At 32.2% G+C, this 20,035-nt stretch overlaps 1 protein-coding gene across 4 annotated transcripts in view; it reads left to right on the top strand.

Annotated features, from left to right (window-relative positions):
* LOC125057225 (ankyrin-3-like) overlaps positions 1 to 20,035 on the top strand; it is a 115,646-nt gene that overhangs the window by 60,465 nt on the left and 35,146 nt on the right. For all 4 annotated transcript variants that reach the window (XM_047660778.1, XM_047660776.1, XM_047660775.1 and 1 more), the window contains exons 17-18: positions 4,262 to 4,355; positions 5,016 to 5,124. In XM_047660778.1, the coding sequence (XP_047516734.1) occupies positions 4,262 to 4,355; positions 5,016 to 5,124 (203 nt within the window). The remainder of the gene's footprint in view (positions 1 to 4,261; positions 4,356 to 5,015; positions 5,125 to 20,035) is intronic.

Raw genomic sequence — 20,035 nt, 5'->3', positions numbered from 1 at the left:
CCTATTAAGCTGCGTTCACAATAATACGTTTCATTTCACGTAAGCGACAGCGGCAAAAATGGATAACCTTCAATCTTTTTTTGAACAAATGAAAATAGAAATGTCAAAACAAACCGATGACATTATGGCACGGATTGATGAAAAACTAGTTCCTTTTAGACTTGAAATGCAGGAATTAAAATCAGAAAATGAGAAATTAAAGGAAAAAATAAACAATCTTGAAAAATATAGAAGATACAACAACCTAATTTTATATGGAGTAAAAGAAACCGAAACATCGACTATCGACCTAATCGAAATAATCAAAAAGAAATTTGAACATGATTTAAACATTACTTTTGAAGATAGGGATGTGAACACGATCTATAGAATTGGCAAAAATAACACAAAAAACGGAAAAGAAAGGCCTATCCTCCTAACATTCGTGAACGCCTGGAAGAAAAACGAGATAGTGGTAAATAAAAAGAAATTGAAAAACTTGTATTTATCTGAAGACTACCCGAAAGAAATATTGGACATGAGAAAGAAACTACAACCAAAAGTGGAAGAGGAAAGGAAGAAGGGCAATTACGCATACATAAACTACGACAAGCTAATTATTAAACAGGGCAAACCAGGTAACGAAAAACGCAAAAGGGAAACATCAACCTCGCCTAACGCAATAGAGCACCCTCACAAACAACAACTGTCAACAAAAACAGCTCGGTTAAATGCATTCGACATAATGAGGAATAGAAGTAATTCCTTACCTTCTGCCAATGTGCCAACCGTTCAGAATCTATAGGAGATTGCCATCAGCCACCGGAACAAAACATTAAACAGACGAGAACTAATAGATAAAAGAAACAAAACATTCCCCAATCCGACTTGTCATCGTGGGGAATCAGACTACAACCCTCCACCAAATAGAGAAATAGATCATGGTATGAAACAAACACTCAAAATCTGCAATTATAATGTAAAATCGCTAGGATCAATAGAACGATTCCTTGAATTGACTAATGCTCTAAAAAATATTAACTGGGACATTATAGGCCTTGCAGAAGTCCGAAAAATGGGATGTAAGATAGAAGAGCACAGCGACCTTATATTTTGCTATATTGGCGAAACTAAAGGACTATATGGAGTGGGATTCCTTATCAAGAAAATGTATAAAAATAACATCATCAACTTTATAGGAATCTCTGAAAGAGTAGCACTTCTACAAATGAAGTTTGATTGCTTCTCTTTTTCAATAATCCAAGCATATGCACCGACAGAGAGATCAACAGAAGAAGAAATTGAAAATTTTTACAAAGACATTGAATTTGCTCACACAAAGACAGAAGGGAAGGTCATTGTCATGGGAGATTTCAACGCGAAAATAGGATGTCCAAAAACAAACTACTATCCAGTAATGGGTAAATTTGGTTACGGAGTGCGGAATGATAGAGGGGAACGGCTCTTAATTTATGCTCATCAATACAAACTATCCATAATGAACTCATTTTTCAAAAAGAAAGCAAGCTCTAGATGGACATGGTTATCACCCGACCACAAAACTAAAAATGAAATAGATTTTATTATGATAACCCACAACAAACTTATAACTAATATTGAGGTACTTAACAAAGTTGAATTCTCTTCCGATCATAGATTAGTGAGAGCAACATTACTTTTGAGTAGTCCAGTAAAGAGCAGAAAAACCTATACAACACCAGCTAATATCCCCAAGACAGAAACAGAAATAAAGTGCTACATCGGAAATCTACAAAAACATACAGAAAATATAAAAACAGACAGCATTGATATCCAAACATACTACAATATCCTGGAAAAAGGCATAACAGAGAGCTTAAAATACAAAACCAATATGTATCCCCACCAACACAATATCTTCTCAAAAGACACAATGGAACTTTTAAAAAGGCGCACGGAACTACTACACACAAAGAACAAAACTAAAGATATGAAAACAGAACTAAGCAGAATATACAAAGAGACTAATAGATCAATCCGTAAGGACTACAACAACCACAGATACGAGATTATTACAAGGAACATTAAACATTTTAGAAGTGCCAAAAAAGCATACAAAGAACTAACTACACACAAGTCCTGGATTCAAAAACTTGAAAATAACTCACTAAAAACAAAATCCAGAAAAGATGTAATAAATCACGCTACTAACTTCTACAAAAACTTATATAGTAAACAAAATAACCCCGAAATCATATCGCAAACAACCCATACGAACACGACAGATCACATCAGACAAATTGAATACTCCGAAGTTTATGATCATATGAAAAAGCTGAAAGCCGAGAAGAGTCCCGGACCAGGCGGAATATGCAATGAGGCACTTAAAATAGGAGCACCCATTTTAACATATCATTTTACGCGATTGTTCAATAAGATACTAGATGAAGAAAAGGTACCAAAACAGTGGTGTACATCGGATATAATCCTTCTCTTCAAGAAAGGAAATCCCTTAGATATAGGGAATTACAGGCCCATAAGTCTGCTGGCAAGTATTTATAAACTATTTTCATCCATAATCTTAAAGAGAATATCTGACGATATTGATAAGCAGCAACCAAAAGAACAGGCAGGATTCAGATCAAGCTTCAGCACAATGGACCACATACAGACATTAGAACAAGTCATAGAAAAATACAGAGAATACAATAGACCTCTGTATGTGGCGTTCATTGACTATAGCAAAGCTTTTGATAGCATTAGTCACTGTGCAATCTGGAACGCTTTACAATATTCAAATATCAACCAGAAATACATCAATGTTTTGAAATATATCTATACAAAAAGCACGAGCAGAGTTAAATTAGAAACTAGAGGTGACGAAATAAACATAGAACGCGGAGTTAGACAAGGTGATCCTCTTTCCCCGAAGCTGTTTATAGCAGTCCTTGAAACTATCTTCCAAAAACTAGACTGGAAGAACAGCGGAGTGTACATAAACGGACAATACTTAAACAATCTGAGGTTCGCAGATGATATTGCTGTTATTGCTGAGACTGCAAAAGACTTAGACGAAATGATGAGATCACTGGACTGCGAAAGTTCCAAAATCGGCCTTGAAATGAATGTAAATAAAACGAAGATACTAACGAACAATCGGGAGCGCCAGATAGTGATAAAAGGTAATAATATAGAATACGTCAGGCAATACATATACTTGGGCAAACAAATTTCCTTCAAAACTTCAAATAATGAAGAAGAAGTGACAAGGAGAATCAACACAACTTGGAAGAAATTCTGGGCATTAAAAGAAATCTTAAAAGGCAATTACAGCTCACACATGAAAAGGACAATATTTGATACATGCCTGTTACCTTGCTTGCTGTATGGCTGCCAAACTTGGACCTTTACAAATAAAATAAAACAAAAAATTAAAAGTAACCAAACAGCAATGGAAAGGAGTATGCTGAAAATTAGGAGAATACACAAAATTAGGAGCGAAGAAATTCGTCAAAAAACCAAATTAACTGATGCTCTCAGGCACGCACTCTTACTCAAATGGAGATGGGCTGGACACATCTCACGATACCGAGACAGAAGATGGACCATTGAAACCACACGATGGAAAGGACCCATGGGGAAGAGAAATGTTGGTCGACAATTAAGACGGTGGGCTGATGATATAACACACGTCGCAGGAAACGACTGGATACAAATAGGCAGAGACAGGGAGTCATGGAAAAGGATGGAGGAGGCCTTTACCCAACAGGGATCCAAACCTTGTACATAAATAATAATACTAACGGTAATTATAAGTAACCATTTTAAATTTAAGCAATTAAGTACTAACAACATTGTAAAACATAAGCAAGTTTTGGAATAAATGGCTTTATTATTATTATTATTATTATTATTATTATGTATTTTTGTATGCTGTATCATTAAAAAGAACAACAATTTTTTTTTCTAAAAAATACCAAAAATTTTTTTGGAGTGGCCACTCCTTGTCACTTAGGGGTTTAAAAGATAGATAGTAGCCGATTCTCAGACTTACTAAATATGCATAAAAGAAATTATAAGTATTGGTCGAGCCGTTTCGGAGGAGTATGAAAACGAACATTCTGACACGAGAATTTAATATATTAGATTTACATAACCTTTGGAATGATTTTCAGTCAGTGGTCGGCGATAGACCGGATGGTGTCTAGTCATTTTAATTCGATGTTGAGTTATAAATGTAGAAGTTATGGAAGTATTAAATGGCATCAAATTGTATTAATTAATATATTTTTTCCTTCAACAGTTTCACACCTTTACACCAGGCGGCGCAACAAGGCCATACTCTTATCATTCAACTTCTACTTAAGAACAACGCTGATCCCAACGCACTGTCTGCGGTAAGCTTCTGTTTAGTGTTTCTTGGGTGTTATAATAGATGGCGTTGTACGACATTAAGGATAATGAATTGAAATACTCTTTATTTTTATGCATTAGATAAAGTATTTGTTGGTTATGAGTACAAATACCTCTAAATGTACTTACAATACCTCCGAGAAGTTTAATGTAATAAAAAAATTAAAAAGTTTGTAAACGGTTACTGGGTCATTGGGGTGCTTTAAATAATAGAGGATTTTATTTTTTACTCTATATTAACCACTCGGGTACAACAATAGAATATAAACGAAATAATGAAATTCCTATGTAACAGTTGAAGAGACCTACGTCTGGCAATACTCTCGGAGCGTAACTCCGACGATTCATCGAACCGCTTTTAAAACTAAGAAAGCCTTGAGTGAGCAAAATGTACAGCCTTGGCGCGTACAGTTTGTACGGATCTAATATTGTTAGTTGGTAGTTGGGACAATTTCCACGAATTTCTGGATACAAATATGATCCTTGATATAAAGCAGGCATTTTCCAACCTAGGCGAAAATCGATTAAGTAGTTCTTAATATATGCTCGTTTTTTGGAAGAAATAATATCGGTGAAAATTTTATTATGTATTTTTTTTCATTAATGATATTATGTTAATAGGCTTTTATTATCTTTTTGAACAGAATGGCCAGACAGCATGCGCAATAGCAGATCGTTTGGGATATATTAGCGCTGTAGAAGCTTTGCGGCCACTCACCGAAAACACTCTAAGCCAAACTGTAGGTGACAACGGTAAGTACATAGAATAATATAATCTTTCTTTCCTGAACTCTCCTAGTTTTTCTTGTGTAGGTTTGAAAAGTTGTAAAATATTACGTATGTAAAACATTGCGATGCCGCTAGGTGAGGGGTACCGGGTTCGATTCCCGGTTCGAGGGCAAGTTTTAATTTAATTTAAATTTGTTCTCGGCCTTTTGGAGGGTTGTGCGGTACCGGGCGAGTGCCTAAACCGCACATTTAGGACACGGTCGAATTTCTAAAGACGCACGAATTATAAAAAATCCTATATTTGACGCTGGGTAATGCACGAATCGTGCCAGAGCCATAAAAAAAAATATTGCGTTTGTCACATGTTTTTACTAATGAGTGCATATTTATTATTCGTGGCAGTTTAATTTTAAAGCAGAGCCCTCTAACTTGCCCAATTATGAACTAAACCATTTAGATGTCTTCAATGGCACTCAAACAGTTTTAAAGGAATTTTAAATATTATTAAAGACTGTATGTACTCAACATGTTGTTGATTTATTAACATATGCCCGTCAAAATTCATATTCTGGTGAAAAACAACAGCCTGAGGTATTGCGTCTGCGCATATCTTTGATCTAAATAAAGCTCAACTAAATTTAATAGTATCCGCCAACCGTGCATAAATTGAAAACTGGATACTGGCCAACTAGGTACAACTGACCGAATAATCGATCATGTTTTACGAGATTTTTATGGGAAAATAAACTTTATTATAAGTCTATTAGTTCGAATGTGCGTTGAAGATGTTTTGAAGTAGTCGATCTCTTCAATATATGGGATAATTGTATTGCAGTAATGGTTAATGGATATAGAGAACTATCAAGGTACTGCTTAAAGTTTTTATAGACAATGTACCGTTTAGAATGCATTTATATGTTTATGCGTTCTAAATTTAATTTTTATGACAATTTACACCCGGAATGAGGTGGACGGAAATTTACATGCCATTCTTCAAAAAAAATACGTATCAACAAAATCGATCTCCCTAGTGGCGAATGATGACATAAAACCTGGTGTAGTTGTGAATACTTTGTCTTCTATATAATCCTTCTTCTATTTCTAGTATCTACTCATACAATAGTTTATTTAGAATCCTCCTGTTCAGCTCTGGTAATAAAACTGAAGTGAATAACAGCTGCAATAAATTATTACTCACAGACCATCAATGAATTTTCTTTCTATGCGCAAGGACACTTGCTTGTATGGAGGTGGAAAATATCGTGGATATCTTAGACCTATCGACGCGTCTGCACTAAAGAGCTAATCTACTTGCCTATATAGAAAAATATGGGTCTGCCCTATTCCTCATGGGCTTACTATACTATACTAAGCGTTTTTCAAGGCAGTTCTTGCCGCGCACAACCACTATGTGGAACCAGCTGCCCACTGAAGTATTTCCGAACCAATTCGACTTAGGGTCCTTCAAGAAAAGAGCGTACCTATTCTTGAAAGGCCGGCAACGCACTCGCGAGCCCTCTGGCATTGAGAGTGTCCATGGGCGGCGATATCACTTAACATCAGGTGAGCCTCCTGCCCGTTTGCCCCCCGTTCTATAAAAAAAAAAAAAAATACTAATGCTTAATTTCATAATATAGCAAAGTTGCAAATAATGATATTTAAAATTGAATGGGAAGCTTCTTACGTAAAACAAAAAACTTGATAATTTTAAGAGTGACGGATTATCATTCATTTGAGAACTGGCAGTAAAGTTAAATTTAGAAATATTTTCTTCACGTGAAGTTCATAAATATACACGTTACCGACATGATATATTTTGATTTTATATCAGATTACGTCATATTTTTAATTAAGTTAACATGACAATGCCCACAAGCAGATTGTGCATTGTAAGCAAATGATCGGCCCCCAACAATGCATCATTACTTACATAATTCATAAATGTATGACAATACCACGTATTCGTTCGTAACATGTAAACTACGAATTATTGTTTTCCATATGGGCCGTAAGATGACGATAGATTAAGCTGTATTGGTTAAAATTATCATTTTTGCTCCTAATTAAAATATTCTTATAAATGGTATACAACAAATTTCACAATTCTATAGTATTATCATTCTTATAATTATAACGAATAATTTTTTAAACTTTTATAGGTAAACCTTGTAACAAAACAGAGTGAATAGAAAGGTATATAATAATATTGTTTTTATAATTAATACATATAAATGGGAAAATTTAATTTTTAAAACAATTATACAACCGTCAGAATCAATCGCCTCTCGATTTTATAAAAAACTAGCTGGCCTGGCGAACATCGTACCGCCTAACAGTCGATTCTTTATTTTTAAAAAAAATAATTAAGAATCGACTGTTTTTCTGCTATTCGGGACACCGGTCTAGCTAGTAAGATAAAAAAAAGAAAGTTGATAAGACAACAAATACATTATGTCAAAACATATAAATTTTCCCTCCCCGGAACCCCTCCACTAACACTTGAACTTTATGATACGGTATTAAAGTTCAAATTGACTTTTAAGTATTATTGCGAATATTTTGTATATAGAAAAGTGTTGTTTTTTGACTTTTTCACTCATTTTTTTAAATTTTTCCCTGCGTAAGAACCATCCTCGTACTTCAAGGAATATTATAAAAAAAGAATTGGACAAATTGGTCCAGGCGTTGTTGAGTTATGCGCTTACCAACACATTTTGCGATTCATTTTTATATTATAGATTAACAGGTAAAAATAGCAGTTGCTTGAACATAATAATAATAAAATACAAGAAGTATTTAATAAATTTTTACATTTTACGGTCTGGGCCTCAAATTTCTGTATCTGTTTCGTTGGTTAGTTTTTTTCTAATAGGCAAGTAGGTCAGCATTATGTTTTCCTTCACCGTGCCTGCGAGTGTTAATAACACATAGACAAAAAGTCAATTGGTGCACAGTCAGGGTTCGAACATACGACATCAGCGATGAGAGTCGCACTCTGAAGCTACTAGGCCAACACTGCTTGTGTTATTAATATTATTGTTTTCTAGAAATTATGGTCACTACCACAATTTCATCGAGTACTTTTCATTACATGTTCGATGTATGGTCATTATCTAATCTTATTTGATTACATCAGATGCTACATTGTCTGGAGCTTTTTATAAGAACAACATCCAATATTTATGTTACAATTATGTCCTACTTTAGGATAAAAGTCACACAAAAGAAACAAGACAAAATATTATTTTCTAAGCTTGATAAGATGATACACTAACAAATTGTTCGTTTTCTAAAAAGGGGGTTTTATTTTTTTATATCTACGACTATTAATACGGCCAAAATTCTTAAAAAAACAATCGTTTTAACAAGGTTTCTGATTAAAAAAACTCAAGTTCATTTTATATATGTTTTATTTTCTAATTCGGATATTGATTATTTCCATTCTAATGCTTTCTAAGTAAATTAAATAATTATATGTTGGAAACAACGATCGTGAAATCGAATACACCACACCCTTTATTAAACACTTGACACTCTGAAATTTTACGACTTCCTTGGTCCGATGATGACACTTGATAGTTATACTTTATAATCTACGCCTTAAATAATTCGAGCTTTTTAATGTTTTGCGTTGTCATGGGTAACGGTTTTAAATATTAATGTTTCTGTATTATATTTTATTACGTCATAGCTCCTTCAACTTTATTCTTAATTTGAATTTTGATGGCGTGTTTATAAATAAAAGCCTTTACCTGGTAGGCGATGACGTCATCCCTAGATATAGCCATTACAAACTCGTAATGACTATTTGCATATATAATATCCATAGAGTCTCAAATTTATTAGAGTGTTTTAAAATAGTTTTATTTAGATAATTTAAATATGAATAAAACAGTTTTTAATGTAATACATTGTGCGTTTTCTATTGCTGTATAGAAAATAAACGTTGATTTGGTTACACATTTTATTTCTAAACATATATTATATGGACTGTGAAGCGTTAATAATAATAGATTTCTAATAAATATAATTCTATTCAACCGAATCCAAGGTCTGAGACTAGTTTTTAAAGGTTAACTCTCTGGTTGTTATTTATGACTGAGTTTCTATAATTATCGTGTTATTCTACGAAATGTTTTGAACATAAAACAATGAGAGTTTAAACTAATTATTTTGTTTGTTTAATGACTTAATTACGTATATATAGACGGTCGTAGTTCGCTGTTTAAATTGATTTACGCAACGCAACGATTTATATATTTTTTTAAGTACATTTAATAGTTCAAAATATTTTTATTTAATTTATTTATTTAGGTAGCGAATCGCTTGTATAACAAATACAAATCATAAACAAGATTACAGGTAGAGCGATTAGTAGCTATATTCTAAAAATAAAAATATGTCTAATACTTGAATGACATATACAAGGTTAAAAATGCGAATTAGTATCCTTATCTATGTACTTATTGATAAGGCGCGTGAAGTACAAATTAATTACTTAGATATACTTAATTGAAATTTTTCAAAAAAAGGTCAAGGTTATCTTAATGATCGTGAAAATTATATTTTACAGTTGTCTTTTAACTTTTAAAATTCGTTTTGAAGAATTATCTTACCTTCATATCGAAGAACTCCGAATTGTTTAGGCATTCATGGAAAATGTCATACTAATAAATACATAAAACAAATGATAATTGCATTAAAACAAATGCCACATGTTTCTGAATCATCATTGAAAATATATATATTCATTTGTTATGAACTCAGTTTAAACTTTTTGCAACCAAACCGGCTGATATCCAGTCGCGAATCAACCGCTCACGGCGTTTCACGTATTCATCAAATCCAGTGTTGCCATAACAGGTTTAAAAAGTTCTTATTGGTATGTGATAATTCGTGAAAATTTTGTGATGTGAATTGGTGAAACGGAAAGTTGTACGGAAAATAATTATTGTTGTAAGGTAAGATTATTATTATACAAAATAGAGACCTTGGTTTCTCACAAACTCAGGCTTACGGTACGAATATTCGGCATTTTGTTTAAATTTATTAACGTGAAGTAATATGACATGATATATGATGACGATAGAAAATATAGACTTAAAGTTAATTCAAAGCCTTATTAGTCAACATTACATATAGGTTTTGATAGCATGACAATGACATTCATGTAATTTATCTATGGTTATTATATAGTATATGTAAACATAGTAAAACTTAAGCACTTTTCCTGAAAAGTTAAACAGTACAGAAAATATTCACCGAGTATAAACACTATTGTCTATAGTGTATAAAAGATATTTTATTCAGCGAAAATTTTCAGAATGTTTTGTCTAATGGCATTCCGCCAAACTTTATAACTGGATTTAAAATCGCGTATACTATACGTTTAAAGCTATTTTTGCGAAACTTGTTTCACCAGTGAGATGCGAAGTTGTGATCTATTGATACAACCAGTCTTGCCTCTTCTACAAAGCTTAATCTACAGTTACCGAGGTTTCTTTAACGGCCCGTTTAGAAACCAGAGATTTTGAATAACTCGAATCAGTTCTGTTTATGAAATCGTCAAGATACAGCCTTATTGCGTCTAATTTCGAACATATATTGTTTCGGTCCTTGCCAACTCTATTCCACTAAATATACTTTAAAATGTACTTCTGTGAAATAGTTTTATGTTTAAATAGAATTTGAAACAAAGAGAGAGGAAGTATGGGCCTCAACGATTGCTAATACTGGACAAAAGTTGCAATATTAATAGTAATAAGATTAGTAGTAGCATAGTATCAAAAACTATACGTACTGTATCTGTATATTACACGAACAAATATTTACGACTTCTATTATAGTACTCGGTATAATAATATTGTAACTGAATTCCAGTTTTAATAGTAACTAGAATTGTAATGGTAAGCGGAAAAGGATAGGCTTTTATTTAAACGGACCGAACTGATTACATATTCAACAAAGTGTACTTAAATGTTTTAAAATAAACGACCTTTATAATATTGATTTATAAAACTGGGACTAAGCTGAAAATAACTGTCTATAACCTATAAGCAAAAATATATTTTACATATTTTGGTCTGCATAATAAAATTCTATGAAGCAAGAAATTAATATTAATACGTTTATAAGCAGTGCTAACCTAGTGGTTAAGTGATTCACAGGTTTTGCGTTCAAACCCTGGCTGTACACTTATGAAATTCACTTGTATAGTCAAGGAAACCAGCACGTCTTCAACAATCGACATGACGTCTACACTTCTTCATATATCATTTTCTGATCATGACCACGATAAATGAAACAGAAGCATAAATGTGAGTCGATAGTTTATAAATAGTATAGATTTGTCACTTATCTTTTCTGTACATGTATGACCGAATATTTAGTTCATTGCCAAAGTTTTCAATTTTGTAACCGCTGATACGATAACGAGAACAATACATAGCGGACACTTCCATTCAAACTATAATGTATTCATTGTATGGAATTCCGCTGTCGTAAAACATGTGATATACACACCCGTTGAATTTTAATTTGTAGTGAAAATTAGTTTCTACTATTGTAAGGGAAGCCCTTGAAAAACGCGCCATCGTGATAATGAGCTGAAACAGTTTTCAATTACAGTAGCTCTACCGTCTATGACTTTTACATATGCTTAAAACATTACAAAGCGCTTTTAGCGGTGGTATGCATAATTAAGATTAAATAAAATTTTATGAATAAATAATGAAAGGATTTGATACTTTTACAGTAATTTACGATTAATTTTCCGTCAAAATAAATGCAAAGATTGGTAAAGTGAATTTTGAAACCTTGTCAAATTACAGTGCCTAATCATAATTGTATGACTACTACAAAACGAATGTACTTGTTCGAGTACAGTGCCTTTATAGTAGGAGAGTTCTTCGGTCCTTATTAATCTATTTTATAGTAACAATGTCAATATAGGACATAAATATGTCAACGAAGTCGATGGCTTTAACTTGTACTTATTAGTATCGCGTTTACTTAAGACTGAGCTTAGTATGAAGCAAAAATCTATTTTCGCTTAATGATATGTTTGCTACAACCTACATTGAAACAGGTTCCTGTGTCAACAGATAACAAAACGACCTCACGATTAGAATTAACAACGCAAATAATATTTATTGATAGTAATATAAGTGCTAGAGTTGTTGGAACATTTTTATCGTGTATAGGCAGTTATGGGTGAAAAGTTTATCAAAAATTAATTTCAGTTGATAAAAGGTTACAGAAAACACGTGTCAATAGCGAGAATACTATGATATTTTTGATTTATAAACGTTTCAAAGGGTTTCGAATCCTTAAAATATAAATGCATAAGTTTGTTATTATGTAACCTAACTAAAAAATATTTGCGGGCATTATTTTTTTTCACAATTGACTTCATACACATTGTCTGTTAGTTTATTACTACATCATTTTGTGTAAGCTCAAGCAAGAAAAAAGACACTACCATTATTGTTCCATTGAAAATTGTAACAGCGTTTTCATTGCGTTGAATTCTCGAGAATTGTAATGGAGTCTTAATTGTTTTGTATTAAAGTATTAATGCAGAAAAAAATGAATTATTTTGCTTGAGGGTCCTAAGAAATAAGTGTTATGCGAGTACGTACTTAAACACACTTAATTACAAAAGAAAAATCTCATCAGTAGTGATTTTGTAATCAAAATATAACTATACGATAAAATTTGCTATCTGACACATAAATAAGACTAGTTGCCGTATTTAACTAAAAATTTAAACAGGAGCTGATGATTCAAATCACCTCAAGGCTACGGAACTGTGAACAATATTAACCTAATAAATAATCGTTCGGAAATGTTCAATTATAACGATGATTTAATATAAATGACGCGTGAACGTGAAGGTCGTTATTAAAGAGTTTAGGTTGCTCTTTTAAGAGCTATTAGCTATGTTTCCTAAATAGGAAGTCACGCTTTTTGAACACTCAGGGTTTTTGAATGTTTCATATCGTCGTCTTGATAGACACTAATTTATGCATTTGCTGTTAGATATTAAGTTATAGATTATTAAGACCGTTTAGAAGCAGTATTGGCCTAGACTTCAGCGTGCTACTCTCATCCCTAAGGTTGTAGGTTCGATTTCCGGCAGTGCAGTGACTTTCTGTCTCACAACACTCGCTCGTATGGCGAAGGAAAACATTGTGAGGAATGTCTCAAATCCATAAATAGATGACGTGTCAGAAGGCTGATCACCAACTTGTCTATAATAGAAACTAAAACGGAGACAATCTGAGGCCCAGACCTATATAGTGTGCCATATATATAGCGCCACTGTATTATTGTTATTTGTTTGGACAGTTTGGACAATTGTTTTAATATTATCAATCTAGAATCACAATTTACGTTCAAATGATATATACATTAATGAATGAGTCCAGGTTGCTGTAACCTCTCGAAATGACGGGACAGTAAGTATACTTAATATTAAAATCTCGATTAATAAGCAACTTGATAAATATATATATAATATATTTGTTTTATAAATATGACCAAATTGTATTATTAGAAGAACGTTAACGTACTGAGAAATATCTATTTTCCCACAGATCTCAGATGTAATTGATGCTCATTGCATCAGAATGATAACAAGAGAGTTACTTGAGCTGTACTAAATTATGTTATTACACAAATGTCACTAAGATATTGTTGAAAGTATGATCGTGCCTTATCGATGTATGGTACTTCCTGATGGATTTTTTTAGACATAGAAAACAAATCATTTAGTGTCGGGAACTAGCTAACTTTAAAAAAAACTGTATACTCCTCCCTCAAAGGCCATCAACGCACCCATTTAAATGGGCGACCATGGGCTGCGATGACGGCCCTTTTTGAGCGTTTCGTAGGCTCGTTTCCCCTCTACGCTATAAAAAAACATTAAAGGAATAGTCCACAGTTAAAGAAAATCAAATGAGGATTATTAAGTCTAATTACGTATTTTCTCTAGTCTTAATCGTAAAATAGCGTATTTATCACTTTATAATTGTTATATGATGTTTGTTTTAGTATTGACCTAGTGAATTTGAAACCTAACTAAGCAAAATAAAACAGTTAAATAAGCATTTACTTAGTGTCATTGCTTACGACATTTTCTTACAATAATTATCTTACTTGTTAAATGGAATTTTAATTTATTATTAAATTCGTTTAAACAAAGATCGCTTTTTGCGTGTTTTTAAAGAATATTATCAAAATTAATTTGAAAATAGTGGTGCACACCGGATTGAAATTACATACATCATTCATTAAATTCTTTTAAAAATAATAAAATATTTATATACAAATCTTCTGTTCGTAATTCAACTCAAAAACGGCTGGACCAATTTTTATGAAATTATTTGTGTATGTTCAAGGTTTGTCGGGTCCGCTAGTATTTTTTAAAAGAAAGGATTTATACTTAAATACACATGAATCAGAACTTATTATTAAATAATCAAAATCACAAAGTGAAATTTATAAAACAATAGATACACATTATTTATTAAATTCCCCACCTACCTAGTTCAAATTCGATAACCTATTAGTGACTAACACGATTACTATTCATCCTATTTAGACCATTGATCAATTCAAGTACTAATTACTACGAATTGATGTGGAATGTTTATTGATGATTAATCTTAGTCTAAGTCCCTTAGCTCCCAGGGGAAGCTGGTTATTTCTAAATCAGTATAATTTGTTTTTCTTTATAAGAAGCCGTCAGTGTCCGAAAAGATTTCTATTATCCAAGAGTTCTGGGTTATGAAGTGTTTTGCTATTTTGACATTTAATAGGCCCAATCTGTAGTACCCAAACATATTTGTGTCAAGACCTCATACTCGTAATACATACTTATATGAAACAAATTTCTGAAGGAATCTATAATTATCAACAACCAAGAGACATTCTTTTATTTCTAATATTTTACCTATTATGTATTTATGTTTCCCACCGATAAAACCTTCGCTGAACTTCAAGATCATAATTAGCCAAACCGGTCCAGCCATTGTCGAGTTTTAGCGAGACAAACGAACAGCAATTCATATTTATATATACATATGTTTAATTATATATACATCTAAAATATTTCGACATATATAACATGCTTACGTAATATATTTTATATTCCAAATCATAAAATCGAATGAAGTCATCCCACTTATAAAATTGATTGATTCAATTATAGATAACTCAGGTTTGAGCTGCCATTAATACATAATGTCGTCTTTAGTCACGACATAAAGTAAACATTAAAGGCGAGAGTTATATATGTATTATATTAATGATTGTATGAACATATGGTTCCGGTCATGGTTGCTTTTAATGATAAGTGAATAATAAAACTATGCTACATAAAATATTAAAATTGTTTGTTGGAAAATAAAGTACATACCAATTATGCTTGTTAGACTTCTGCGAGAACCTGAACAGATCTTCATAAATTGTAGCCAAGAACCATCTCGATTCAGCTTTCGAAAGGAAACTCGTACACGGTCTCGTGTAGAAGTTACGACGCCACAGTAAAAACAAACACTTTTTTGCGTCGAGGGTTAAAAATAGCCTTATATCTTCATATCCTTATATAAACTAATTAACTCGTTAATATACAGGTTATTGGGAATTCGACGTTGGGTGACTTTTTTTAGGGTTCTGATGTCGCATTTTTGACTTAGTTTTAAAAAAGCTAACAAAACATGATAACTCATAAATGGTTCACTTGCTTATGGAGTTAAACTTATCGCATCGAATTACCAATAACCCTGTATAAAAAACTGTTTTAAAAACCGATTGAAATAAGATAAACTATTTTATAGGTTTGCTTGTTGGACACGATTGCTGAAAAGCACTTAAAATAATGCAATAAATACGCGTTTATAGTCTAATGAAACTTTAATATATATATTAATACATAATATTATGAATTTAGTAATTAGTCTCGCCAAATTACCCTGAATCGTGAATCTTATCTCATTTCAGCAGTGTAATATAGTATTCATATTAGTTGTATTAATATACTAGTTTCAGCATTATTAAGATACCAAATACTTATTTAAAAGTAGGTTTGAAAGTTTAAAACGGTATTCTACTTAGCATATTATTGTTATTCTAATGTGTATATATATACATGTGTACATATGTTTAGTTTTCAAAGGCACGTTTGATTGATAACTCTTGAATCATTGAGTATGTTTATTATTTATAACATAGTTCATAACAGTTCTATAGTTCTCTTGAAAACCTTAATGAAGATTAGGTGGGAAAAGTAATTTAATGTAATATTTAGGCGTCCTGGGAACTGGTTACATTAGTATCTCCTTTGTACTTTGTACTGTAAAGTTACTCGGATAATTTTTGTATCTTAATGTAATTATTTACTAAACGTGTTTTTAAAACAGTATAAAACAATTATGTTATTGATTTTATAGATTTAGAATAATATCAGATGAAAATTATTTAAGAGTAAATTCTAGTTCACATACAGAGTACATACTGAGATAAGAGCAGGAAAATTAGAAATAGTAAATACCTAAGCTAATTTACCATTAATGCGTAGCTAATCTCATTTGCATTGCATTCTTGATTCAAAAGTTGATATTTGGATTTTCGTGTATGTAGACCGTTTCTTTAGATTTATGTACAATGTATTAAATTATTTTTGGTGCATTGTCTTGCTTTTTTAACTTGCCATCTTTAATATAGTAAAAATTAAAAAATAAATATTTTAGTGTCCAGTTTAGCAATTTCTCAATCTAAAAACAATTTGTGTTTTAATGTAAAGCTTATTTGTACCGATATTGTACAATGGATGACTGTTCTGAAGGAAGCCGTTTTTGTAGCAAGAGGATGTGTCTTGCCATAAGGAAACCGCAGTAAGGATATCTTTGTGGTTTTAAGGAAGGGGCAATGAATATACTTGTTGTATTATATGTATTTGTGAGTTTTAGTGTCGATATGAATGAATCCATGGAAGAAGCATAAGTTGTTAATGCGCCATCTGTGGCACATCATGGAACCTATATCAGCAAGTTGTCTTTCGAAGAAGTACGTGCTTGTTCTCATAGATGGCGCCTGCTTGGAAATGTATATTAATTAATTTCTCACATTCTATTTTTAAATTTGTTGTGATTTTGTTATGACAACTAAATGTAGAATTAAGACAATTATAGTCTGTCTTTATTTATGTACGAGTATAATTCACAAAATAATATTTTGCTTAATTTTCGAGATTCGTAAAAAAATTATTGATAAATCGTTTGCGTAAAATATTAATTAAGAATCAGGTTCATTGCCCCAACTTTTTAAGTAAATTTAAATTCCGTGTACTCTCTAGATACCACAGGCATTCTGGCCAAAACTCACCGATCACTCACCATCCAGATTCAATCTGGATATCCACAGTTACTCTCTCACACTTTAAATAAATTCGATGTATTTTTTGTATCTTCGCGTTTGTTACGTTTGTGCTATTAAATATTTTATTTGCTTATGGACCAGTGTGCCAAGCGTTGGCAAGCTTTTGTATATAAATAAATAAATAGAAAATTCCATGCGTCTTGTGATGCAATCATGCAATAAATAAGTTATAATTTTAGACATGTCAGACATTCTCAGACCCGCCTTCAAACTATTATGGTAAGTCGCCGTGCCGTAACTGATATGCATACTTATGCTTACTTGGAACTTGTGGAAGTTATGTACTTGTTACTCCTTATTTAACTTAGCTTTCGAGATGGCTATGGTAGTGCTTGAAATACTTTGTAAACGTTATGTGAAGATTTTGAACGACTTCAAAAAATAAAGACGTAAAAACAAAGACAAGACAAATAGCCAAATCTTTGTTATTACTTAATGTTTTGATTAATTAATTACTTATAACTTTTAATATAGGCTGTTTTCTTGCCCTTCATATTTTGTGGTAAATTATGTATGAATTTTGATATTTCTTCAGCCTTCATATGGGTAAAGTGTTTGTATACTAAGATTATGCTTTGGTTGTGGTTCAAAAAATATCCTTTGAATGAGTATTATACCTAATGCGAGACTTCCGTCTAGACAGGATAATCTGCCAAATTATAATAACTTACAAGTCTTTTATGCAAATAAAACACAAAAAATATTATATTACGAACGTTGTATTCTTCTTATGACAGTAATGGAAAAAAATATTATATCATACAACACAAGATACGTAAACGAGGTCTCAAAATGTTCTCTTGGAAGTAGGTTTTTCCCTCCCTCCCACTTGTAAATATGAATATAGTTTTTTATTAATTTCATTAATTGAGGGATCTATTTTATAAAACAAGGGGAAACGGGCAGAAGATTAACCTAATTTCGAGTGATACCGCTCATGGACACTCATTTTAAGAATTGTTACGCTCTTTCCTTGAAGGACCCTAAGTCGAATTGGTGAGGAAACCGGCATGCTTCCCAAAAAATCGATGACGTGTGTCGGAGAAGGCACAGAACAAATGGGTCACGAAAAAAATACAGAAACCTGATACCAAGGTGTTACTCTATTGGTTTGTTATTTGGAAAATATGACTCATGTTACTTCTATTACAAAATACATGACAATATAAAAAAAGTATCGAGAATTTTCGTGAGGAATTCTATAATAATAATATTAAAAACTTTATTTATGACAAAATTCATGTATAGCTAGTACCCACATTAAAGAGTCCTTGTGTTGTGGGTAACTAGACAACAATTATTCCGTGCTACATCTTTAAAAAAATAAAAAGTAATTTTAGTGTTACAGTTGTCTTATTAGACATTAAGTTCGAGTGAATGTGTGAGTGTGTGAATGGGTGTGTATGCGCATGTATTTGAGAGCGTAGTTGTTATGATACGTAGTAAGGCCTCTAGATTCTAAATCCAATTTGGCTAGTGTAATTTTTATGTGATTTGCAAGTTTGTATCTGGATATTTTAACTATCTCTCTTAAATCTTTTCTATAGTTTTGATTTATCCAAAATATTATTATATAATTGATGGAGCCTGTCGTTTACCACTGCCCTTGAGAATTACTGGTTAAAATCGACCGTAATAAGATCAAAACGTCACATCAACGCAGCATATGTTTATAAAGTTCAAATCTGCTTATAATACGGTGTAAGTAGTTTTAATAGCGTTGATGCTATTTTAAAAGTCGGAAACCTCATAACGTCCGCATTATTGCTTAGCCTTCGTGTTCATCTAGGTCGTGGACATGAGCGCCTGACCCCCTGTAAGAGTGATTCCTACAATATGACTTGCGTTTTAGTTTCCGGTTGAAATTTAGGTTTATTGCAACTAAAAGGGTTATTTGTGCCCCACAGGTCATATTTTCAATATTTATAGTATTTTTTTAAAAATGTGTGTTTTATTAAGACTATTTTTGTTGAGGATAAAAATATTTATTACCCAGACAATCGAAAAGATTTCAAATCACAACTCTAAACATACAATATTCTTTAAAAGGCCGGCAACGCACTCGCGAGCTCTCTGACATGGAGAGTGTCCATGGTGGATCACTTGACATCAGTTAAGCCTCCTGCCCGTTTGCCCTTATTCCATAAAAATAAATATCTAAAGTAAATTGATTATTTAAAAAAATATATATATTAATACCTATTTACAAGAAATAGAGAACGAAAAACCTAATTCCAAGAGAAAATTTTGAGGCCCCGTTTAAGTATGTTGTGTTGTTCGACATAATTACTTTTTAAATTACCGTCACAAGAAGAATACAACGTTCGTAATACAATAGTTTTGTGTTGTATTTGCAGAATAGACTTGTATAATATTATAATTTGGCAGATTATCTTGTCTAGACGGAAGTCTCGCATTAGGTATTATACTCATTCAAAGGATATTTTTTGAACCACGGCCAAAAAATGAATTGAGTATACAAATACTTTACCTA

Source organism: Pieris napi, chromosome 16 (genome assembly GCF_905475465.1).
Source record: "Pieris napi chromosome 16, ilPieNapi1.2, whole genome shotgun sequence".
Lineage (NCBI taxonomy): Eukaryota > Metazoa > Arthropoda > Insecta > Lepidoptera > Pieridae > Pieris > Pieris napi.
This window is presented reverse-complemented; position numbering and strand designations above follow the sequence as displayed.